The 27021-nt window shown below is 35.5% G+C and overlaps 1 protein-coding gene across 12 annotated transcripts in view; it reads right to left on the bottom strand.

The window, feature by feature from the left end:
* The window catches only part of DMD (dystrophin), a 1243922-nt gene that overhangs the window by 332284 nt on the left and 884617 nt on the right, over positions 1-27021 (bottom strand). For all 12 annotated transcript variants that reach the window (XM_065859822.2, XM_071812115.1, XM_071812091.1 and 9 more), the window contains one exon: positions 9412-9647. In XM_065859822.2, coding sequence (XP_065715894.1) covers positions 9412-9647 — 236 coding nt within the window. The remainder of the gene's footprint in view (positions 1-9411; positions 9648-27021) is intronic.

Here is a 27021-nt window from a genome sequence, read left to right as displayed (position 1 = left end):
TTGGGATAGTTATACCTTGTTCTTGTCCAGTTATTTAAGCACAAAAAAATTAATAGTAAAATTTACACAATATTTTTTTGCACAGTGAATCAGTTTAGGTCACATTTTCTCACCCTGAATGGTCTTCCCACCTTTTATCATCTATTGGAGGTTTTACAATAATCCCTCAAGAAAGAGATGGATAAGCATTATTTTTTCTGACACTGTACTTCTGTAAATAGCACGTAACTGCAGCAGCTGAGTTACTTGCATGTTAACGGCTATCAGGAAAACTTTTCTCGAGCAAATAGAGCAGATAGTTGCAATATTTGAACTGCATGAACCCCAATGTGAATTCCATGTTTAACAATTCATCTGGAGGATTTGACAAGTCCAGAAGCATCGAAAAGAAAGTTATGAGCTAGCTGTCATGACTGAACCTCTACGTGTGAAACTCACATTTGACTGCACAAAATCTTTAATATCAGTAGAATGCACATGAACATTAGGAGCGCCACAGTGATCAGTTAAAATGATGCTTTATCTCAGTAAGAGCAATGGTCCAAAAAAGCAGCAGAACACAGTTCTGGAAATTGATTTGTTACCTTGATTAGTGTATCATCTAGCAACAGAAACAGATGGGAGGTTTGAGTAATGCAAAATGGCCCACATTTACTACAAAACCAGTTTTCTTTTAATTAAGTCCTCCTTCAGCCCTGGTTGTGTGAAAAGTTGAATTCTCTGGTTCAATTCAGAAAAATACTTTAATATCTTTCTTGAGGAAAACATACAGTCATATTGCTTTTAATGGGATTACCTTCATATTTCAAGCTCAGTATGTACTCAGCCATTTTCTAGGATTTCATTGCAGTGCTTAGTAACCTGAAAAAAAATTCATATTCTGCCTATTTGCATTGTAAATTTGTTGTCTGCTAATATCAATGTTTGAGATTTTTTTTTTTTTTTTCAGTAATGGAGGGATTGGTTTTTTATCAGACCAAACAAAACATAAACATACAACCCCGTCCTACCACCTTCCCCAACCACTAAGACAAAAAGAGAATCTAGAAATGCTGGAATTGAGTGTTTCTTCAACATGTTGTTCATTATTATCAAAGGACATCAGTTGTGATAGGTGTTATGCAAAATCATATATTTTGTCCTCATTTTCTACATGCAAAATTCAGTTTAGCAGAAATAAAAGGAGAATATACTGAAGAAGAGATGTGCCAAAGGGGATTCCAGGCACCAGAGAAGAGTCTGGCTGTGTTCAACAAAGGCGAAGAACAAGGTGGCAGGAGGAGAGTGAAGATCAGGCAAATTTAGAGCACAGTGTACCTTTCTCCTCAGTCCCCCATCATAACAGCTTCCCAAGACATGCAACTCTCTCTCCCGTGACTTCTCTCCCTCTCCAGAACCACAGGAACTTGCTGATTTTTCACCTTAAATCTGGTGACAATGCATGCCTAGTGGTGGGTTACATGAAGAAATAAATGGTATAACAGTTAGAGAATGGATAAAAATATTCAGGACCCTTGTGCACCTTAAAACAAGTATGCCTTAGTGCCTCTTATGATGTTTTTATAAATATTACCTTTCATTTTTAAGCAGCTCTATATAGCATATAATTTAAATGTTTTGCAGGAGCTTTAGTGAGTTAGATGTCTGTTTTGATTACTTCACGTGAGTGTTGTAAAAACAACATATCCATGTAAATCAACAGAGAACTCTTCCTGAGAGCTTCTCTAGGTATGAAAAAAAAAATAGTATTCTACTGGGAAAAGAGAAAAGGAATTCCAAGAATTTCACTTACTGCAATAAAGTTAAGTCACTAGAAACTAGTTATTTGACATATTCCAGAGTGACATTTTTTTAAACAATTCCTTCATGAAAAAATATTATAATGACACTACTGGCTGCTCTGCCTCAAGAGGGAATTGCCCATCTGTTAGCAGATCTCTGAATCCATATTATTATTAAGCAGTGTTTATAGAAGTATCAGAATACTCTTGGCACATTGAGAAACCAATAGGGCACATTTCAAGATAGTAGATTTTTTTAGATAAAATTCTGGGACCGTTTTCCACATAAAAGAACTGTGTTTCAAGATCAGCTTCATTAGGAAGCTCTGCTGGGATTTCATGTTTCTATTTTCTTACAGAGGAAAACTTAATTCTCTAAGAAGAGCTCCATCTCCTCACACACAAAATGTGCAAATATACAATTGTTCCCCCTAGTTTTAATTTGCATTTTATGATTACAACTAGATTAGAATTTTACACATTGCATCATTATTTAGAAACAAGTTGCTTTTATATTTCCTGCAATTTCTGAATAAAAACAAAGCCACTCTTAGCTTTTCTTGTTACTACTGCTAGCAACATATATTAATATGTATACAAAACTACAGCCCCCTAGAACTTGTATAACTGTCCTAACAGATCCTCACTAATACTTAGAACTAAATAATTTGTCAAAATTTTATCAGGACTGGTCCAGCTCTTAAAGTAAATCACAGCTGAGGTGGAAGGGATGCAAAGGTGGCATAAAGCCATGTTTTCCTTCCTTTAAAGTGTCTTTCATTGACATGGTATACAGCACAGAATCTTGTTATTTGAGAATAGCATTCATATATAATCACATAATAATTTAGGTTTGAATGGACCTTTCAAGATCATCTTGCCCAACTTACTGCTCAAACGAGGGTAAATTTAGAATCGTATCAGGTCGCACAGGGCACTGCCAAGTATGGAGAGTCCACAACATCTCTGGATAGCCTGTTCCAATGTTTCATTACACCTATCATGAAGAATTTTTCTCCTAATATCTCATCAGAATTCCCTTTGCTGCAGCATGTGTCTGTTGCCTCTCATCATTTTACTGTACACCTTTGAGAAGAGTCTGGCTCTGTCTTCTGTACAGTCTCCCATCTTGTAGCTGTAGGCAGCAATAAGTTCCCTCTTGGGCTCTCTCCCAGGCTGAGCAAGCCCAGCTCTCAATCTCTCTTCATATATCCAGTTCTCCTACCCTTGACCACCTTGGTGGACCTGCACTGGAACCCCTCCACGTTTTTCCTGAACATTTGGTCTCACAGATGTTGATTCAAGGGTTTTTTTTTTTTCCCTTTGCTGCCCGAGCACACACAGAGCTCATGAAGGTTCAAGCAGTTTCCCCATGGTCCACACTGTGGACAGTACATAGCTTTAAACAGTCTTTTTATACTTGTGGTATGTTTGTAGAGGGCCCAATGCACAAGGTCTCTGAGTAGCACATACTAGTGGAAGGTAAATGCACACAATGAAAGGCTGATTCGGATAAAAGATTAGGTCAGGTAAGGGCCAGTGTTGAGAGAACTGGTCATTTATACTTATAACACAGGTCAGACTTAGAAATACAGAAAAGTATAACTGCTACTGAAAAATGCAACCCTAGTGAAAAGTACATACTTCTAATGCTCCACATATACATGCAAGTGTAAATGAGTTCCTATACTCTTGTCCTTTCCCTGCTGAACCTAATGGGACACCAGTTGCACTAATCATTAGAACTTTTCCCAGAAGCTTATTTGGCAGGAATTGGAAAAAAAAAAATCAAATTATTCCACAATAGGCCAATAAAATCAAACAAGAAAGTTATCTTTAGGCACAACTGTAGTATTAAGTATTTTTTGTTTGGATAATGATTTACAGTGTGACCGAAAACTAACTGAAAAATGATGTAAGTATCTCTTTTATTTAAATTAGTTTAGAAGCAGATCCTTAGAAGTAAATTTTTTATGCACATCCTAGTGATTGACATTATAGCGAAATAAGAAAATGGCTGCTAATCATTCTCCAAAGACAGTGTTTAGACAGCTTTTTTATTGTTGCAGAAAACAAATATACTCTCTAAAATACTGTAATGAGCTGGCCAAGCTATTTTAAAGCATTAGCTGTCTTTATGTGCAATAAAGCATTAAAAAGAAAGAGTCTCTTGACACATATTCTATATCCCTTGAGGTCTAATTTTCAGATTAATAGAATTTCTTTTTTCTTTTTTTCTCCCCTTTCCCTTTAAAGACTCAGATTTCCAGGCCCTCTAGAGCATCCTGCTGCATTTTCTGCCCTTTCAGAATAAGCTTAAAGGCTGACAGACATTTTTTCATTTTCCCCTATTCTATAAAAAAGCCAAAAACTTTCAGCATACAAACCTTGTAGTTCTAACTTTTTGTAATATATTTAGAAATCCGTTCATTTATTAGCTTATTTTATTCACTTCAAAAACTGAAACCAGCCTTCATGTCTTTCTCATAAATCAGAATTAATTTTTAAAAGGCTAACAGCATGGCACAGTATAAAATAAGAATTCTGCTAGATATCCCATGTTAAATAGAACTACAATAACACTCTGAAATATATATAAAATAATGATAGGAGTCTCCTGAGTGAATATATCCTACGGCGAAATTCATACAGGTAAAGGAGGTTTTGAACACCACTTAAGGCATAAAGTCATGTGCAGGGTTCTACTATCAGAGGAGGTGCACAAAAATGCCAATGAACCCTCCAGCATGCTGCAGAATCAGTTTCAGCTCTAGCCCTGCTTTGGGAGCTGGTTGATCCTGGTCCAATACTGCCCCAGGGAATGTCTGCAGCTGTGTATTCATATGGAAACAGAAGATCCTAGAGAATGTGAAGCTTTGAAAACAACCCTCAAAGCAGCATGACAGCCCAGAGAGAGGGATGGGGCAAATATGCTCCTGAAGACTGGTTTTGAAAGTGTGAATGTCTGCTCCCAGCTTACTAATACTGTACTCTGATTCTGGACTAGAGAACTCCTGCCTTTAAGCACATCAGAATACTAAACTGGAAAACTTTCAGCTCCAAGTGTAAAATCTCCTATGATGTTCTTCAAGAATACGTCATCATCGGATGTGTCACATTGGTCCTTTCATGCATATGTCACTAATATGAAACTTCTTCACATCTCTGCAAACCTTGAAGTACACTATCCAAAAGCCTGAGGATTATACTGATTCACACTCCATAACACAGAGCTACAAATTTTAATTTGATAATTACAGAAGCTTCTGTAAGAACAGGATACAAATTATAAACTATGTTTATTTTTCCACAAAAACTTGTGTTGGAAAACTTCCCATTCTTCTCATCTATCAGAATATTAATTGTAAGGTTGCATATGAAAATGCATATAAAATGGTATACTAAAATTCATGGTATGTGACCATGGGAAAGGACAGGCAAAAAATCCTCAAACAAGGGGAACATCAGTTAAGCCCACTCTTTCATCTGAAGTTGGTCAATTACACAGTTTATAAACCAATATTTTTCCTTAACAGTTATGTTACTATCATCAGTGGCACAAGATCCTCAGCTACTGAAAAGTCAATTCAGTAATTAACAGTGAAAACAATCTCTTCATTCCAACTTCATTTACTTCTCTAATTGACAGAAGATCAAACCTACTTTTTGAACAGTGACAAATTAATTGAGTAGAAATAAGTCATCTAAATCTTCTTGGATAACTACGTTAGGATGACACAAATCATTACCTAAAAGTATATTTTCCTCTTCTTTGCTTAAAAGTCTCAGTAACTAGCTTGGCTGTAGGTGTCATTCTAAATAAATACTTTTTCAGATTAATCCTCTCCACTGCATGTAACAGTGCACGCTCAACCTTTACTCTTAGAACCAATAAGCAAACACTGAAAATTGTTTGCAGTCACATTCATTAGTAACATTACTTATTATTCATTTTACTAAATAAAATCTATTTCTATCCAGTATAACTGAAAGCCATGTTTTCAATAACATGTTACAAAAAAATTGGATGGAGATCATGGCTTGGCAAAATCCAAGAATAGAATTCAAAATTTAAGGAGATTACAATATTTGATCTCTTTGAATGGCATTGTTATTTATCTTCAAGTTTTGCACAGCCTCCATGGTTCACTGCTTTTAGTAGAAATCTATTCCTACTTCAAACCTTCCTCAAAATCCAATGATGCCAGTGCAAAGTTTCTGAGTAAAGGCTTGTTAGCATCTTAAGTAAGAAGAGTTTTCCATTCTTCCATAATGTAGCAGAAAGTAGTTTATCATCCAGTTCCTCTGTCCACAATTTTCTCTTTTATGAAGAATCGCAACCTCACCTTCAAATACAAAACATCTTGAATGTTTTGAAGTAATGCTAGCGAAATGAACTAACAGTGTACACTGCATTCTGTCTTTTTCCTCAGCTACGTATGTCTTGGCATATTATATATTCTCAGTATTTCCCATGAACTTTATTTGCAGATGAAGGTTTTCTAAAGAAAAAACATACATATCTCTTCTCAGTCAGTCTTACATTTTTTCCTTTCAGGATCAAATCCTGCAAAACATCAGTCTTCAAGCAGATGAGTAAAATATAATCATTTTCCTCTAATGAAAACATCGATGACACTAATGCTAATATTAAATTTCTTTACTACACACTTTTTAGTGTCTTTTACTTTAATTATACAGAATTTAACAAGATATATACAATTATAGATGACTAAAATATATAATGAATTTGCTTGAAAGAAATGTATATCACTCACATGACAGAAAGAGTAACTATAGATGTTTGAAATGAATAGACATTGTGCTACTCTTTTATTGTGCTCCTTTTACTACATAGTATCTGCACCACTTAGGAGAATTTAAGTTGTATTATTTCTTTTATTAAAGGGAAGCTGCCACTAAAGCAAGCCTTTTCTACAATAGTTGTCTTTTTCTTGTTTTGCTTTGTTCCAAAATTAACCTTTGTATATGCTATTTGCTCAAGAGTACCAATTCGCTGTAATCATCTCCAAGCAAAGTTCGAGTAGGGGCTAATGATGCCTTAAACTTTTACGGAGGAAAAGTATGACAGAGTTAGTGGCTGTGATCTTGTGACACAATCAGACCGAAGTGAACTTAACCAAAATGCCCTTAGAGACTTAGCTTCAACAACATTATATGGTAATGTAAAAGAAAGGACAACTTAAGGTCACTTGTTTTTTACCTGAGTGATTTGGAAAATGTCCTGTTACACACCGTGCTAGGATATGGGATTTCTTTGCTTTTAAAATGTTTGCTTTCACATTTCAATTTCTTATTAGAAATGTGGCCCTCTGCTTCGAAAGAAATATCAAATGAAAACGAATTCCCAAAACATTAAAAGCTTGGTAGGATGCCAATGGCACTAGCATTTTGAAATGCTTTAAATTCTAGGTGAGCAACTAGAGATGCATTATAATAAAATATCTTTCATAGAGCATGTATCTTTATAATGTTGAATTTTTATAAGAGAAGTAGTCAATTGTATTAAGATGGTATTTTACACCTAAAGTCAAAAAACTTAAAAAAAAAGTCAATATACTATGACAGAACTCCTATTAAAGCTTACTGAGATCCCTGTAGAGATGTAACAAACTCCCCAAATAGAGCACAATGCAATACTGTGACTATGAATGACTTCTACATCACAAGAACAAGAGAGATATGATTGTGATATTTTGCAGAAAATACAGATCTGGGGATGTAAGCACTACTTCTGGATTTCCAACTTAGATCATATCTTGTCTGACCTTTCAGAATAACCAAGAACCCACACGTCCAGATTCATCAGCTAACATACTGCTGCAGACACTCTACACATTAGGAAGCAGAGGTGGTTTTTGAGAACCGAAATTTTTTTGTCAGTTTTGAAAATTCTGTCTGCTAATTTCACCTAATAATCCAGTGATAGATTAAGAGGCAGAACCAAAATTTCATTACATTAATTTCCATGTATTAAGTGATATTAACATGATCATTATAGAAAAGGGAGCCAGTTAACAGAACTGCCGTCTATGTTTAGACATTGATTTGTCCATTTCATCAGAGATTATATTAAATGCCACATTCTGTTGCACAGCCAGTTAGAGAGGTAAGCACAACAAAAAAGAGCTTTCCTGCTGATTTTGTTACCAGCACAGCATGGGATCAAAAAAAAAGACAAGGCTACCCAGCCGGGAACAGAAGCAAGAATAAGATTGTAATGGTGCTGGCTTAAGTGAATAAAATACTTCAGCCTTGAGTTAAGACAAAATGCAGATTCAAACCAGTTCACTTTAAAACATGTATAACAACTGACATTTTCGAGAATTAATAATTTGATCTCATATTTAAGTTAGAGAGACCTACAGAAGAAAGCTATTGATTTTCTTTGCCAGTATAATACACTAAAATGAGGCATAAGTAAAAACCTCATGTAATTCTGAACCAACTATTTGACAACCTAAAATTTTAAAAACAAAATAGTTCTGGAAAAGATGAAAAGACAGCATGCAAACAAGTCTTCTTTGGCCTTCAACCTTTTCAAATGACATAAAAGTTGTTTGTTTTTTTTTTTTAATCTGGTGTCCTGCATAAGCAATACTGCAACTATCAGTTATTAAAATATACTGATGCCATTTTAAATATATTTTAATTAATAAACATTACACAATTTTACACATTATATATTGTGATCATTAATCAAGATGAAACAAATAGATATCTGCATATTTTAATATACATGCTCTCATAAAACTGCATAGCACAGATATTTGGCAAAACGTGTCTGTTATTTCTCCCTCTTTTTACTTAAGTCTTCTTTACAATAAATCAATTTTTTTTATTAGGAGGAAGCTGATGAGAATCTTATAACAGAGTGTCCTAAATGCAGTTTAGAACTGAACTGAATAGAAATTTAACACTGAAAAGTTTTGCACAGGCAAGCCAAATCTTTTATATTGAGGAATGTGAAGCCTAGAAGGCAGGTAATTACTTTCAAATTGTATAATACCAAATTACTTTTATTGCTACTAAGTAGCTAAAGTTCAGCTTTTTTTTTTCCTCTAGCACAAATATTTCCATATTTTTCTATCTTTTCAAAGATAAGTAACACTGATGCAGTATTGCTGACAAAACACTTGCATTAATGAGCTGTTCTTTAAGACGAGTGAGGAGCTTTTCATAACCCAACATCGTCAGGGTACAAGCCTCTCAGAAAGTTATTACAGAAGCAACAAAAAAAAAGGAAAAGGTATGAAACAGGGTGTCTTCCCTCATGGTAACCTGGACCTTACTATACAACTGCTTCTTTCTCATGAGGTTTATATTTCAACCATTGTCTTGTATACTCTTATGACACAGTCAGCACAAGCAGTAGAAAGATAAAGAGATCTCCCTTAAATACCAGATAAATTATTAAATACTCATTTTTCCCCCTCTCAATTAATTATCTTAACATTTAATCCAATAATTGGGTTTATGGGATAAGGTAGCTTAAATAACAACTGCGTGTTTTCCAGCCTTTCATCTCTCCTGTGTTCTTTGTTGAAATTACTTAATACAGAATAAAGATCATGAGGCTTTCAACTTGAAAAATCAGTGTTTCTCATACCTTTTGTTTGATGATCATGTCGTTGATATCATCAAGGTCACCTACTATCACTCTCTGAGATTTTATCTCTCGATCCAGTCGAGAAAGCCAGTCAGTGAGTTCTGCCCATGCCTTATTGAAGTCAGCCAAGGCTGGAACCTCCAAAAGCACAGAAGATGGCATTTCTGGTTTGAAGGTGGTGGTTTCCTTGGTTACCCTGGTTTGTGTATCCACAGCAACAGTTTCACCAGAAGTTACTGAAAGAAAGAAAACGCTAAAATTACTGAATAAATGAACTATGATAAATGTGTATTTCAGTAACAGATTTTATGCAATAGAAAGGGTAACACAGAAATAAACTAATTTCTTGATGTTATGTCTACCAGCAATATGAAAATTAAAATAATATATTAATTCATTTTTCCACAGCATTCCTATTATAGTGCATGTTTAATATTCAGTATTCTCAGCATATTCTGATTTCATCCTTAAAAGACCCATGGGACCTAGTAACACAAATGAAGATCTCAGTGTAATGAGAGCCACACTCTCAAGGTCACTATTGCTATACGTGAGTCATTTTCCAAAACCTAGTAGTGTGGTCAGATGTGTCAAGGCTAGTGGAAGAATGTAAAAGAGTTGGTTGCAACATCAAATGTATGACAGCATGACCACATGTTTAGAAACATGTTTATTCCCCAGTTTACAGCCTCTCTGTAGCTGTGAATTTGTCTCACCTACTGTTACCACCAGGTATTTCCCATAGACTCTGTGACCAATATAGCAGTTTACACAAAAAGAAATTCAGCCTTGACCAATTCTTGTATTTTTCCTCCATCTAACTTGAAAATGTTACGTGCTACTATTTGGATATTTGTGGATTTTTTTTTTTTCCTCCTATTTGGAGAAAATGGCCACACCTTCTCCTTTGTGTCCTTTCCTGCTCTATTAGTGGGATTATAAAGACTATGTTCAGTATACCTTGCTTGGATTGGGGAAGTACCCAACACTGAAGCAGAGTATCTTTCTCTTCGGTCAAAAATGATGACAGGTGCCACAGATAGCTACCATCAGACAGACAGGCATGTAACATTGAATAATTCAGGATCTCAAGACTGATTTTTATTTCTTGATTTGTTTGTTTGGTTGGTTTTTCTGTTTTTATAAATAGATCGCTATAAAGAAATAGGTATATTTGTCCTTCAGTCACCCATACAAAAGCAATTCATTATGCACAATATTATGGTAGATGAGGCTACATCTAATTGCATTTGTGTTTTTTTTTTTTTTTCACATTTTTTAAGAAGTCCAGTCAAAAAAGGAAGATACAAAAATAGAGAAGAAACAAGAAAAAGTGGTGTTGTTTCACGGAGGTGCTAACACATTAGAAAAGAGTGTAAATGACTACCCTTTACAGTAGCTATAGAATCTCTATCTGAACCAACTGCCTAGACAACAAAAGAGCTAAACCTGGAAAGCTGAAATAAAGCATTTTTCTCTGTCTCCTTACAGAGTAAAGAAAACCTGTTTTCTGTACTCTTTCTTTGTTTCTGTAACAGGGGGAAAAAAAAAAAAAGCACAACCACAAAGCAAAAAAAAAAAAACACCACCACCAAAAAAGCATCACCACATACACAGTAAGGTCTTCCTTGCTTTCTAGTACTTCTGATAGTCTAGTGGTTTTCTGCATTACCATTTCAGCAGAGTCCCTCTGAAATCTAAAGCCTCAAGTAGCAGGTGAGGGTTCAACAGTTTGGCCATAAAATCACTTGAAACAGTAAAACAATCAGTAATGTTAACTGATCTTGCCAAGGAATTTAGCAGCTATTTTTCACTAATCAGGAAGATTTTGAGTTACTTCACTGGGGAATCAGTGACTCTCTTCATCACTGCAGAAAAGAAAAAAGCTGTGCACAAGCATTTAAATGACTGTCACTGTGAAAGCACCAGAAGATACTGTCAGCATTAAAAATATTGTATGATTACAAAAAATTTACCAAATCAACTAACATACACATTATTTATCCAGCCTGAATAAATGGATATATTTTTATACCAAAAGTGACTCCTGCAGATTCTGTGAAATGATGCTTTTTAATGGCATACACTGCAATTAAATATGTTTATTCACCCATCCGTATTGTTATCGCATTTCTGTACAATACCATACAATCCTGTATTTTTCCTTTCTGTACTTTAAAATCACACACCTGTGGATAACTATGAAGTAAATTAATTATTGTAGAAGGCTGTTCTAACACAGCAAGTTTTAATTAATAACACACAGATGAGAAAATGGAAGTATCTTTTGACATGGAAAGAGGTTTGCAAGGGTTACTTTGTAACATCACACTCTTTGCTATAACAGAGTATCTTGTACGGTTAAAGACTGACAGTTTTTAATATCAAATGCCCCTAAATGATCTCTTTTCTTCCTCTTTTATTTCATTTTTTGAATTTTTACACACAGATGTGAATAATTAATAATAATCTGTACTCATCAGGTTTTCTTTCAAGGCCAGGCTGGAAGCAACTCTGAGAAATCTATCTAGTTGCAGATGTCCCTGCAATAGCAGGGAGGTTGGACTAGATGTCCTTTAAAGGTCCCTTCCAACCCAAACTATTCTATGATTCTATCTCCGTTGAAATTGCTCCAGATATTATCTGTCTTATTCTATTTCTTTTTACCTCAACTATGCAAACAAAGCAGTACTGGTGAGGTCACATCTGGGATATCGTGTCCATTTCTGCGCACCTCAGCACAAGACAGCTATGGAGCTACAGGAGAGAGACCAGTGAAAAGCCACCCAGATGATGAAGGGACTGTAGCACCTGTCATATGAGGGAAGACTGAGAGAGCTGGCACTGCTTAGAAAAGACTCAGTTGGATCTCATCAAGGTGTATAAACATCTGAAGGGAGGGTTCAAAAAGGACAGAGCCAGGCTCTTTCCAGTGGTGCCCTGTGACAGGACCAGAGGCAGCTGGCACAAACGAGAACACAGGAAGTTCCCTCTGAATATCAGGAAACATTTTATCACTATGTGGTTGACTGATTACTGGCATAGGCTGCACAGGAAGGCTGTGGAGTCCTCCTCCTTGGAGATACTCAAAAGCTGCTTGGACATGATCCTGGGCAGCCTCCTCTAGGTCATCCTGCCTAAGCTGGGTGTTTGGACCAGATGAGCTCCAGAGGTCCCTTTCAAGCTCAACCATTATGACATGTTGTCATCAGTCAGTCCCATTAAATTACTCCTGACATAGGGGAATCATGTCCGTAATTTTTCATTCTTATCTGCCACTTTACCCATACCTATTAGCCCAAGGTAACATGGAGGGCATTCATTGATCAGAAGGCAATGTATTGAACCTATCATTAACTAATGGGCACAATTAGCTGAGTCTGAATTGGTTGATTGTCCCTGGAAAAGTGATGGAACAACTTATCCTTGGTGCCTTCTCAAGGCACATCAAGGATAAGAAGGCAAGTAGGGGCAGTCAACATGGCTTCACCAAGGGGAAGTCATGCTTGATCGATCTCATAGCCTTTTATGAGGACACAACGAGGCGGATAAATGGTGACAAAGCAATGGATGTGGTCTATTTTGATTTCAGTATAGCATTTGACATGGTCTCCCACAGCATCTTTGCAGCTAAACTGAGGGAGTGAAATATAACAAGGGCAAGTGTAGAGTCCTGCATCTGGGTAGGAACAACCACACGTTCCAGTATAAGTTGGGGAATGACCTATTAGAGAGTAGCGTAGGGGAAAGGGACAGCAGGATGGACAGCAGGATGACCATGAGCCAGCACTGTGCTCTTGTGGCCAAGAAGGCCAATGGCATCCTGGGGTGTATTAGAAGGGGGGTGGTTAGTAGGTCAAGAGAGGTTCTTCTCCCCCTCTACTCTGCCCTGGTGAGACCACACCTGGAATATCGTGTCCAGTTCTGGGCCCCTCAGTTCAAGAAGGACAGGGAACTGCTGGAGAGGGTCCAGCACAGAGTCACGAAGATGATTAAGGGAGTGGAGCATCTCCCTTATGAGGAAAGGCTGAGGGAGCTGGGTCTTTTTAGTTTGGAGAAGAGGAGATTGAGGCGTGACCTCATTAATGTTTAAAAATATGTAAAGGGTGAGTGTCATAATGGAGCCAGGCTCTTCTTGGTGACAACCAATGATAGGACAAGGGACAATGGGTACAAACTGGAACACAGGAGGTTCCACTAAAAATTGAGAAGAAACTTCTTCACAGTGAGGGAACAGGCTGCCCAGGGAGGCTGTGGAGTCTCCTTCTCTGGAGACATTCAAAACCCTCCTGGACACCTTTCTGTGTTACCTCATCTAGGTGTTCCTGCTCCGGTGGGTGGACTAGATGATCTTTCAAGGTACCTTCCAATCCCTAACATTCTGTGATTCGTTTGTGGCTTTTAACAGAGTACTTGGCTCATTACCTAAAGCAACAAGTTCCAAATCATGGTTCAAAGTCTGAGTATTTGGATTCATGCCTCCCCCGCCCAGGCCTCACACCCTGTTTTGGGGGGAGATGGGAAACAGATCTTTAAATATTGATTGGTGCTTAGCACCCCATAAATTCCTCCTGTGCTGGCTAGAGAGCAGCACAACACTATCAGGCTTTCACACTATCGTGGTAGCTGCCATGGTGTCTCTTCATCCTTCTCAAAGTAGCAATACACCGTAGCTTTCCTTTAGCTGTCAGCAGATGGAGTAAATTTGGCAAATATGGCTGCAGGGGAGGAGAAAAGGGAAGGAAAGATCACCTTCTTCCACACAGTGACAGATCACAAATGGCTCCAAAAAATGGATGGAGCCCACACAGTTGCTCCAAAACAAAGGCCCCCAAACAAAGGTAACATTCAAAATAAAGCCACATGAAGCAGGAACAGTGAGGAAGGCATGAACACTACTAAGATCTGAAAGGCCATGAGAAAGGAAACTACATAATGTTTTAGGTAAAAGTAACTTATAATGGAGTTACTTTTCATACAATTACCAACAAGAACTATTTCATTTGTAGAATCCATTTCTATTTTGTTCACTTGCTAATGTAGATAAAAGCTAGAAAAGAATGTCAACATTTAAAAAAAATATGTTGTTGTTTTAAGTTCCTTGGTTTAACTGAGTTGGCACTTAGAGCTTATAAACTTCAGTGGTCTGTAATAACTCCCAGAAAATCACTGAGGAAAAAAAAAATATTAGTCATTACTTTCTCTGTCTTCATTACACTGTGCAGAAAGTAAGGTGAATTCAATAAGAGTCACAGATTATCATTAATATCCTCAGAATTATACCGTGTTTTCCTGCCAATATAGTAATTGTAGTATAATGGGAATGCCTTGGTTGTACAGTTTTAATGTGTACAATTAGAAGGATATTGAATTTTTCATCTTTGTTCAGCAGGGGGAGAAAATGTCAGAGAAGTATTTGAGCATGTCAGTCTCTGATGAATGTCATTTAATTGCATGAAGGACAAAAAATGTGCAAACAGCACCAACTAGAAATAAATAATGAAAACAAAATATACCAGCATTTTTTATAGATTTCAAAATATTTTGTTTGTTTTTATTTGTTTGGTTTTGTGTTGTCCTTTAGAGCTTTCTGTGTTTGATGTGTTTTTACGTCTTCCTCTCTTCGAGCTGAATATTAAAAGTCTGTTTGACACCTAGAGAAAATTATATATCAAAGACATAAATTCACAGAATTCTCTATATTATCTCACTCCTGGATGGGAATTCAACTCCACATATCAGTCACAATTTCCCATGACAATTCCAAAATGCCACCTCACTTCACTCTCTCCTCACATGAACTCCATAATTCTGTAGGTCAAAGCGATTCTGAGCAAGGCTCATTATTTGCAGTGAGGTATTCCATATAATGATTAATACGTGCAATTACTGAAAAACAGTTAAACGTTTAATTCCAGAACTTTACAAAAGTAGTTAAGTGTGAAAAAGCATGCATAAGTGTTGACTTCCAGTCTTTATCAAGGGATGAACACTTAGGTCCACTTCCATCTGGTCAAAAGTTCATGTGAAGGCCTTGTATTTCCTCTGTGAGTTCAGGGGAAAACAGTCCCTTAGTTTGGCATTCACACAGGGTAAACAGATGTTGTCCTGTCTCAGAGGAAATTTCTATTCTCATCATTATTTCAGGTAAATTGAAGAAAAACTTTCTAAACTGGAACTCTACAGAGCCTCCATAGGTAGACTCAGGGTGTTTGATAAGGAATGCCTGGCATCTTTCAGCATCTCAGATGTTTTGGCCTGAGTATAGTCAAGAGTTTGAGAATTAATACATGTTTATTTATGTATTTTTCCTCTAGTGGTAGTTATTCCAGAAGAGGTTATTCCCAATTTTCTATTGTTTATGGTTTTACTGCTCTGGATTTTGGCTTATGTGTGGTGGTTTTTTATTTTTCTTTTTTTGGATTGTTTTGTTTTGGTTTTTTTACTTTTGTTTGTTTGGGGTGTTTGTTTGTTTGTTTTGTTTTTTGTTTGTTTGGTTTGTGATTTTTGTTTTTGTTTTTTTTTTTTATCCCTTTGATATAGTTCTTTTGCATCAGAAACTTGAGATACTACAGAGAAGACTGTAAGGTACTAGCAAAAGTGGTTCCACTTTGACTGAGCAGTCAAAACATTTGAGCTACCAAATTATTTATAATAATTATTATTTATACCTTTATAAAGTGATTGCACAGTATGTTTCTCTTCTGATGTTTATCTCACCTCAGAACAAAAACACGACCTGAAACAGTACATCTGTCCCTTATTTCTCTTTCTTTCATGCTTGTACATGGTTCATTCAACAGAAACATATAAATGATCAATTTAATAGAGAAATATAAATCAACATTAATCACATAATATAGAGAAACAGATCTCCTTCTGAAACAATTTAACTAGATCATTTTCTTTAATATATGAATAGCAAATTTTATCCTACAGAAAAACATCAGAAATGCAATTAAAGACTTATCTTTCAACTTATTTAAAACTTGTATCAGTTCACTCCTGTGGTACGATAAACCACAAAACCAAAAGGACAATTAGAATTTAAAACATTAAACCACGCCAACCTCTAGCTTTTAAGCTAATTGCTCATTAGTCCTTTCTGCTGTTTAACCAAGAAAGAAACAATGTGGAACAATAATAGGAGGGAAAAAAATAGAAGAATAAAATATCTAACAAAAAGCTGAAAAACAATCTAACAATACTGTGATTTTTAACTTGTTCCTGAACCTGGAAATACACTGGATAAAAGTCAAAAGTATGTTGATAATTTTTGCATCTTGAAAATAAGTTGTAATGTTAAACTTCAAGAGTGAGAATAATAGGAATGTGTCATGAAATTCAAAGTCAAATATTAAACGCAGAAATAACAAAAGCAGAAAGAAATCTATTGCAGTAAAACACTTTTTTTTCTCTCTTCTTTTATTCTGCTTATTTCAGTATTGTGTTTCAAGAGAGGGTCAAAAAGACAGAACAAATCAAACTCATTTAGGTACTGAACAGGAACAGAATAGACAGGAAGAACGACAACACTCCCAAAAGCTTCAAAGCCCTTCCAACACCTCCTTTCAAGCCAAAGTCATTAAGTAGAACTGACCTAGTTCACAGGAATGTTCCTAACCGTCCCTTTGAATGTTTTAAATAGTGTTGAGATAACTGTATCTGTCAGCTCAAAGCTTTCTGACAAAGAAGAAATAACACAGTTACCGGATGTATACTTTTAATTCAACTTGCATGTCCTGCCTGAGTTCCATGGTTAGAAGTACCAATTAGTGTATATGCCAGCCTTAAATCCTTTATACAATAAATAACAGCAACATACGACCATTAAACTTCATTTCTGTTTTAGTCAAGGAAACCCAGCTGCGTTCTAGTCACCCTGAGGAAAATAGAGGAAAAATACCTGTAACCCTGTGGTATATGCACAGACAACATCACTCAGTGATTTCACTATTTGAACACAAGGAACATTGCCTTCTCTATTGATGGACCAAATGAGCATTCTCTCTGTGGGCAAACCAGCAGTTGACTCATTTGGAGCTGGCACACCAGGTTTATTTCACAGGAAGCCTCAGTGTCATCTTAACAGAACTTTAGCCCTGTGAACTTGATGGGGAACACCCAAACTCCACAACAGCACTCAGCTGAAGATCTATACCTACTACAGTGTATTTTTTACTTTGATTTTTTTTTTTTTTAATCCTGTGTCATTGCAGATGATTTTCTAAAGGGTTCAAGCATCCATACTCATACTCTGAAACTCCAAGCAAGCTTCCCCGAGAGAGACCTGAGACTGATTTATTCCTTAGACTTGTCTCAGTGACAAATGAATAGTCTCATCTCCTTCTGTCCTTCAAAGTTCAGAAAACAAAGTTAAGAGTACATTTTCTCCCATGCAGTACAACCCTTCCACGCAAAGTGCTCACTGCCAAAAATGCTTTTCAAAGAGGGGACTACCATAACCTGCCAGTTGTTCTGAGTCACAAAGGAGTTCTGAAAGAAAAGTAATAGAATTACAGTGGCCAACACAGCTTTGATTATCTAAAATAACTAATATCAATTTATTACAAACAAAAACCTCAACTTTGAAATTTGATGGTAAGGATGCAGTTTTTCTGGTGATCTGAACTAAGAAAAATGGTTTTCTATTGGTCAAAAAATTATTGCCAAGCAAATTCCATCCATAGCTCTAAATATGGAAAATATGCACTCTTAGAACATTGTATCTACAAGTTAACATTTTCTTAACATCTTAGTCAGCTCTTAAACATAAAAAATGTTTCAAAGTGAGTCTTTTTCTATTTGAATAAAACATCAATGTCAAACAAACCAATGTCTGATTGTCTTAGCCTTGAATATTTAGTAAAAACTATTCCTAGAAAATATGACTTAGTAACCATATCATAAATATTTCATAGATAGTAATTTTAATAGAGTATAAATGGATAACAGTTAGTAATTGATTTCATTGATACTTATGGAACATTCACATGATGTGTTATTGTTATCAATTTAAGACACAAGTTAAGCGCCTAGACTTCCTTTATATTCAAGAAGCTCTTAATGATTCCTAACAAGTCATTATGGATTATATATAACTTAGATTAATGCAGGTGAAAAAGAAGAAGCTGATAATTTATGAAATTATTAGTTAAAGTTTAGATCTATAAGAATTTATGCAGTGGAACGAAGAGAGAGACCAAAAATAAAGACCCCATAATTTCTAGATATTCAAAAGAAAGCATGCAGTGGAGGTTAAAAACTGTTTACAAGTGAATGTGTCACGCTACATCTGAAAAATAATCATAAAAGTTATGGTTTCTAATATGTGACTATCATTAGATTAATAAATAGTATCATAACTTTAAATTTACAGTAGAAATTTGAGTGCCAACTTTCTCAGACTTGTCTTTCTCTGACATAGGAGAGATCTGGTAGAATTTTCTTCCTTTTCTGCTAGTTTTAGTTTCTTATTTGGTGTAGGTGGAAGATTTCACATGTCTGGCCAGAGAAGTTACAAAACCTCAGACTGCATATAGTGGTTTGCATAAAATAAGGTTAAGTCACGCTGTATATTAAATGATTTGTATATTTATTGTGTGGATTATCACATGGAAATTTGGACAAAAGTCTTATTTTCTTCATAAGGTAAATACAAACCTTTGACAGAATTGTATACAGGTAAAAATACTTTAGTCTCTGGTAAAGAGTTTCACATTTGACAACAAAGAAAACAGTTTAAGAATATTCAATGCATATTAGTTTTCTTGTTTCAGGATGATACATGGGCTTTTTTCTTAACCTAGCATGAAATAAAGATTTCACCTTTATACAGACATAGATATTTTAACCTTTTTCATAAGAACTTTGATAGGAAACCTTAAGAAGGCATTACATCAAGGGAGGCAGTCTTTAGGGGGGAACAGATAAGCTACAAATTTATACTGCAGTAACACTTTGGATCCCAAAGAGATCCATGATACTTACAACCAATTTAAAAATAATTTATCTGTAAAACACAGCAATAATCTGCATATGCAAAAGTACAGTCAGTGGAGCTGCTATTTGCCATATGAGGACTACTTATGCGTTTGTGTTTTTAAGGATAAAATTACCTGGTTGGCTCTTAAAATTTCTGAACAGAAGGAAGTGTTGAGGAAAATGTTCCAGCCTGTTTTGAGATCTCTTGAAGCAATAGATAGAATCAACACAAATAGTCTCTTTGGCGATATTAAGATGCTGCCAATGAGCAATTTTACTTTTGAAAGTGTATAACAATACTACTTTTGCTTTTATTTAAATTCATATTTTAACAATGAGATAAAATTTCATTTTTGTATTTACTCCTTCTCCCCACCCCAAAATATTTTCAGTAGTTGATTCATGCATCCCTAATTAAGTTTCCAATAACTAGAAACTAAGACAATCATTCCTGTGCAGTCTGAAGAGTTTCAGCTCAAAAGCTCTAACATTATTTTTTTTTTATGACAAACATTTTTTCTGTTGTTTTTTAAATGTAGCATTATTTGTACCCCTACAGAAAGCATTTTTTTTTCTTTTTCCAAAGGATAAGAGTCTTTTTGAGCAAGCAGTTGTTGCAGTAATTACAAAAGGGTTTCATGAAAACGAATGTTTTGTACCACAGCAGTCATGGTGTTCCATCAATTTCTGTCACATACTTGCCTTACAAAAAACATTGTGACAACATCTGTCACAAAGGATGCAAGATCCTCTCAGTATTCCTTTTGTCAGTAAAAGTAACAAGTTTCTTGATTTGGGATGCAGCTTTCAATTGGTTGTCAATCCATATGACAACAATTTACATTTCCAGTGTGCTGCTATTGGCATGTGAACAAATTTTGGCAGCTAGATCTTTGATATAAAGAAAAACATGTTGCCAGCAGCTCCAACTTTTACAGTCTCATGAAAATCACTTCTAATTTTGTAAGATTTACAAATTGATTTAACAGGCATAAATTGCTACCCTAGCCAACAGGAACTCTGAAGAAAAAAGTATAAAAATTGTACACAGATACAGTGTGATCTCTTAATAATACCAAAGAGGCAGCAGAATTTTAGATATCAAATAGTTTAATAAAGTAATCAGAACAGATCTGAAGAGAGTTTGAAATAATCAGAGTTCAATTTTTAACTAATTTAACAGCATTATAATATTCATGCAAAAATTTCCATGTATACCCTTAAAGAGAAAAAATCTGCAGAATTAAAAACAGTTGTTCAAATCTAGAGAAAGCAACATCATCACTGCCATCACTTTGTTTTTGACAAAGTAATTCCTCAAACCACTGCAAATACCTTCTGTTATTTCATCAGAAATGTTAAAATATCTTGCCTTTTGCTACTTTGTGAAACACTTGTCAAGCTTTCTCATGAAAACACAATAATGCTCACTTTTCAGGTCAAACTAACCTCTATTGCTCTTCCAGCTATTTTAGTTTGACCTTAGGAAAAAATGCCTTCAGGAACTCTAGTGTCATCTGACCACTGCTCCATTATTGAAGGAAATATCAGTAATGCAAATCTCTACCTGCGTATCTCCATCACTATGTTTCCTGCTGCTCCACGCAGACACAAGTAAAGACAGCAGTCTGGTATTTCAGTGACAAACTTCATATAAACAGCAAGACTAAATAATTTTTCAGCTGGAGTCAAAGAGAAGGTTTTCATTTGCCATCTTTTCCTCATTTTAGCCTTCTATAGTTCAAGAAATGTGTCTGTCTTTCTTTCATCATCTCATGCCCTCTGACTACAGCAGAAACATCAGTAGCAACCATGAGCTTTGTTCCCTATTTGCTGTGGCCGCCACTCTGCTCATGACCTGCGATCGCACTTGTTCACAATCCTTGGTTTGCTCTTTCCCTGCAGAGTAATCCTAACTCTCTGGCAGCTCCAGTCACTGCACCAATATTAGAAAGGGTGTCAAAGAGCCATTGCATTTCTTGGTAAGGTATCACCAGGATGGCACTGAGCATTTCTGCTTTCAGAAGGAAAATCAGCTTGCTTTGCTCTTTCAAAAAGAAAAGTCAACAGAGAACAGTACACAGGTCAAAAGGACTGTGTGCAGAAAGACCTATCACTTTTTTGTATTCTAGTAAATTAAATAGATTTTCACATAATGTAGTTGCCAATGGACTTAATTAGTATATAAAAACAAACAGAAAAAAAGAGATTAATGCTATTTGCAAGCCCATGCTATCTGGATAGGCAGATATTAGTAATTCAGGTTACTGCAACAAAAAGAAGGGAGAGAGACAGAGTGGGTTTAAAGCACGGGGGAAAAAAAAGTGATTGAAAGCTAGAAACTGGGGTAGAAAAACTGGGGTAGAAAAAAAAAACAAAGCATAAACTACCATTTTATTATGGATACATTTTTTGCTAGGAGCTCTAATGATAATCACTTTTTCCATATCTTACTGAATGAACTAATTCAAATTCTTGATTCTGTCAGTTTTAAATATAATGCAACTGTGCTGTTGCTACATTTCTTGAAAATTACTAACATTGGATTCTGCAGTGTGTGCTGAATATAGTTCTGGAAAAAAATACACATTAAATTAATTCAATTCCTTTCTGAGCCATGTTACATAAGCAATGTAAAAAAGATTGACCATAACTATTACTCAGTTCTCTGCTGTCACCTGGTATAGGTTATCAATAATAGTCTGATGAATTCTACAGTATGCTATCACATTTCATGGAATTTAATCAAAATGAATCTTGGATATTCTACTGCTACCAAATATTGATCAAGAAATTAAATGAAAGAAAACAAGCTGCAAAGCCAGTTCCTCAGAAGAAAATACCAGATCGTATTTTAAAAATGGAATAGGTGAATGTGGTCCTTTGAAAGACTGATGATAGCATTAATCTTATTTACATCATAAAACTTGCACTTTCGATAACTTGTTATAGAATATAAAAAGCAGCCCTTGGTTCCTTATTGTCTATAATAACAGCAAAGCAGCCAACTCCTGTTTTCACTTCCTGATTTACATTTCATCATAGGTGTGAGTGTAATAAAAATTCTGAGTAGTAACCCAGAGTGAGTTTTACTTAATCAACTGAGCCCTGAAAAATCAAAGTAAAGGTCCTTTCCTTTGCAAACTGCACTGTCACGCCTGTTTATTACAGATACTTTCAAAGAGTAACCTACTGGGAGATCCATGAAATAGGACGTTAAATATAAAGTTTTAACCTTTCTTTTGATTTAAATCAGGTTTTTGTGGCTTAGGTATATTTTGCATGTATTTTTCACCTGTCAGATAATCCAGAAACAAATCCTCACATCAAGATAGGCTACAAAGATCAAGATAGAAATTCAGAGAATCACAGAGATTTGCTTTTATAAACTTGCTTATTATGTTTTTATTCACACAGTTCTGAAGGCATAGTGTCAGCTTTTTAGCTGGGCTCTTTTCATTACTTCTCCCTGTTGGTGTTGCAGCACATGCTGTGAATGACCTCCAGAGATTCCTGAAGCTATATGCAGAGAGCAAATTGAATCTGAAAGCTTTATTAGACAAGTTTGTCTTCAGCTTGTGTCTCATGTCAGCTGTATTGAAAAATAGAACTGCTTGTGAAACTGGGTCCTGACCTTGAAAAATCTCCAATCAAATGGTAACAGATTCAGTTTTGTGCCATATTGCTATTTGTTAGATGTGGCACATGTGTTAGAAGTGAAAAAGCTTCTTAATGAAAATCAGATGGAATAATCAGGTGACTTCTTTCCTGAACACAAGGAGGAAACTAGTTTTGTGGCAATATACACATAATATGGCCAACTCAGGTTGGCATCTGTGAACATCTTTACTATAGAAGCCTGCGAAGTAAAATGACTGAAGACCAAGAACATTAAAATTATTTATATAAACCATTATTTATTCCTTCATCCAAACGCAACCAAAAGAAAAAGTAAAGACGACGATATATTTCTTTACTATTCCACTTTATATGAGAGTGAGCAAGGTTTGTTAGGCCAGCTGACTTAAGAAAGAGTCCAACTGCTCACCACTGACTCAAGAACTCAAGGTATTTTCTATAATACTTCCTTTTTGCTTTGTTCCCTGTTCATCTTCTCTCTCGCATTTTGTTTCAGTAAAACTATTCATAGAGTTGAACTGAATTATAACTAATATAATAATTACAACTAATTTCCTTTAGATTCTACCTGTCCAAGTATCAGAAACTATACAATTCTTTACATGGCCATTATTGGAAATAATATTTCTCTTGATTACAGCCCTCATGCTAGCGATCTTTTTTGCTGGTGTCCTAAAACTAATGTTAACTAAAATGGACTACTGGCAGTAACGTTGCCTTCTACTTCAGTGTATAACTACTTGTCACAACAGATGCGTGCTCCAGATTTTTAGCTGTTCAACTCTGTGGAGAGTGGTTCCGCAAAATTAAATGTCTACCCTGTCCCCCACACAAGCATTTTAACGGCTGATAGCACCATTCTTTTACATGCCGAATGTCATGCACAATGTATTTTTAAATATCAACACGCTTGCATTAGTATTGAAAACACTGTAGACATAGACGTTCCTAGATTTTTCAGTCTTCCCCAAGGAATTATTTTGAGTATTCCTGATCTCAATTATACTATGCCAGCTGCTATAAACAACACAGACACTCTAATATCTGATTTGTACATTTGTTTTTAATTTACCCTCTGACTACACATATTGTTATATTTTCAGGTGCACATAATGAAATGCACAAGGATTTTTAAGACTAGCACTTGGAAATTCTGAGAAACACAGTTTTGAGCTACAGCATATGTGTTCACTCAGGCACTGTGCATAATATATAAATAATGACTGTTTCAGAGCACATTAGCTATGAAATACTACAAAAAAGATAATAGTATGTATTGTGCATTTTTGCCCAAAGCTAGTTGTTATTTTGTTTCTTACATTTTGTGTCATTGTCTTTTGAATATCTCTTCAAAACAAATGGTTGGCTTGATTTTAAAGAAGCAGTGGGACAGTGCTTTGTCCAGATCTGTAATCCACAGAATGAATACATTTTAACAGTTATAGTTTCAAAAACAAAGAATCCTTCATCCCCACTTGAATATATTAAGCCAAATATCATCTAAGAGATTTAACAGGGAAGTCTTCATAAAGCAGGATACTGCTATGACCAATCTGTACATCTCTCTATCTTAGAATTAACCAATGTAGAATAACAGATCACTCAACTATGCATTTAATATGAAAATAAAAGAAAATTCCTGATGCATAAAATACAGACACTAGCACTACGGAAGCACTTTCAACTTCTGAGGTAATGGGATTTTAGTTTTAAATCTTATTTTATTTCATCAATGTATTTTTTCACATACATGCTTTTGTTTGCTGCTAATTTTCTTGAAAAACCTACAGTCTCAGGAACTGTATATTTCTAGTAGCACCAGCACATGTTTCCTTAGGATGCACGCCAAGTAAAATACCAAAGGACAAGCAAATGAAGTCCTGTTTTCACTAGTTCCCCAAATTCACAGATAACATTATTTCAATTCAAACCTCAAAACCCAAGGTGTTATGAACTCTGGAGGTGACTGCTGTGAATCCTTTTTGTATGTCTCAGCTGTTAATATGGCCTAATGAGTGATGAGGTTTTGTTTTGGTTAAATCAGCAGCTCACAATCCTGATGTTACAACTTGCTTCTAGTGGACTCAGTCTGATGCATCCCTCCTCTCCCATTCTCCCTTATTCATTCTAAATCCTGAAAAGTCTTTTCCCCTGTACATTGAAGAACATTCTGTGGCTCAGTGCCTGACCCCTACTCCCAAAGCCAATTATACTGAAAGAACAGAATAGCTTTGATTGTATGCATTGGAAGATACCTAAAGCTGATGGCTAATGTTATGAGTTCTGGTGACACAATATTAGCTTTCTTCACATTCTTTGTATTAAATATACAATAACTAACAATGCATATAGAGCCTTTCTGTCAAATGCATGTCTAACTCTGCTGCAATTTGCAGAACAAAAAACGTTCTATCTTATCTTTTACTTTCTAGATCTGCTACAAAAATTGCTCCAAAATAAGGCTTCTAACTTCTAAAGTTTAAAGGGATAAATTCTACTTAATTTCAGAAGTAATTTCACCTTTGTAATTGCTGCTAATTATCACTTTATTTTTTTCTTTTCACAGTCATTTTTCTGTTTCACTTGAGTATGCTTTTCATATAAAAAGACAATAAATTGTGTAAAAATTCAGGGGAAAAATGAACTTGATTGTACACAAAGTACTGTTAATAAGTTAAACAAACTGCAAGAGTAGCAATATAGCATATAGCTTACATTTTTATTAGCTGCACATGCAAAATGTAAAATTAGTTGATGAAGTATTTTCCACTGTATTCATTCACAGTTATTTTTAAAGTTTCACTAACTTCAAGTATAGCATGACTTAAAATAAATTCATACCCTTTATATGAAATTGTATTTTCAAGCATAGCTCTACATGAAGTGGTCAAAACTTTCCCCTAATGTCTTACTTGAATGAAGGCAAATAATGGAAAACGTTCTCTCAGGGCCAAAGTTACGAATGCCTCCCACCCCACAATGTATTCACAGGGGTTTACAAAGTACTACATATCTTTACCTAACTTACTATGTAAATGCAGTGGTAGCACTTCAGTACAAGAGAAGTCATATGAATACTAAAAATGCTATTAAAATCTGTCCCTCCTATAAAAGCACATTCTAAAACTGCATTTCTCTCTGCTTAAAATGTTTCCAAACTGCTGGCTAAGCAATACATCAAGGTATTTGGATAGAGACATTCACACAATTTCATGTTATCATGTCAAGTATAGATAGCAAGTGTGATTTCCTTCCTGAATCATATTGTCTTAGAAGTCAATCTTTGCTAAGGTTTTAGAAGCACCCTTAAGCTAAGCACATTTTCTGAGCTGGAAAAATAGTGCTTGTTCATTATGCCTGAGGGCACACTGGACTGGTGCGATATTAAGGATGTTTTTTAGTGCTTCCTCTGCCAAAGAAACTATAATACGTGGACCTAGAAATAATTAGAAACAAGGTCCTTTACCTCTGTAACAGCCACCAGATGGTATATTTAGTAAGACCCTCTGGCTGAAATCTTGTAGCCAGATGAGACAAAATGATACCTGACAGGGCAGCAGAGGTTAGCCAGTTATATCTTCATTCCCTGGTCTCAAACACAGACGTCAACATTATTAAATTCTGATGTTCACAAAAGTCCCTCTAGCATCAGAAAGTGAATAACTATCAATAGAAGATACTGTCAATGCTTCACAGAGAGCTTCCAAAATAGTTCTGTGCATCTTTCTTTAAAAAAGACCTTTAATGAGATTGGTTAGGTTTTGGGAAGCATGGTTAAAGCTAGCTCTCTCATAGCCACTTCAAGACTCTATGCACATTAATGCACTGTTCATGAGAATCAGCAGCACAGAACAGATCTGTAAAAATGTCTACAACACAAGTGGTTAAAGTAACTACAGAACTTAGAGCACAGCATGACATTCAACATCTTTTTTTTTCTACCCCCTCTTTTTTTTTTTTTTTAACTAAATACAATAATACTTTAGT

The sequence above is a fragment of the Patagioenas fasciata genome, chromosome 1 (assembly GCF_037038585.1).
Source record: "Patagioenas fasciata isolate bPatFas1 chromosome 1, bPatFas1.hap1, whole genome shotgun sequence".
Classification (NCBI taxonomy): domain Eukaryota; kingdom Metazoa; phylum Chordata; class Aves; order Columbiformes; family Columbidae; genus Patagioenas; species Patagioenas fasciata.
This window is presented reverse-complemented; position numbering and strand designations above follow the sequence as displayed.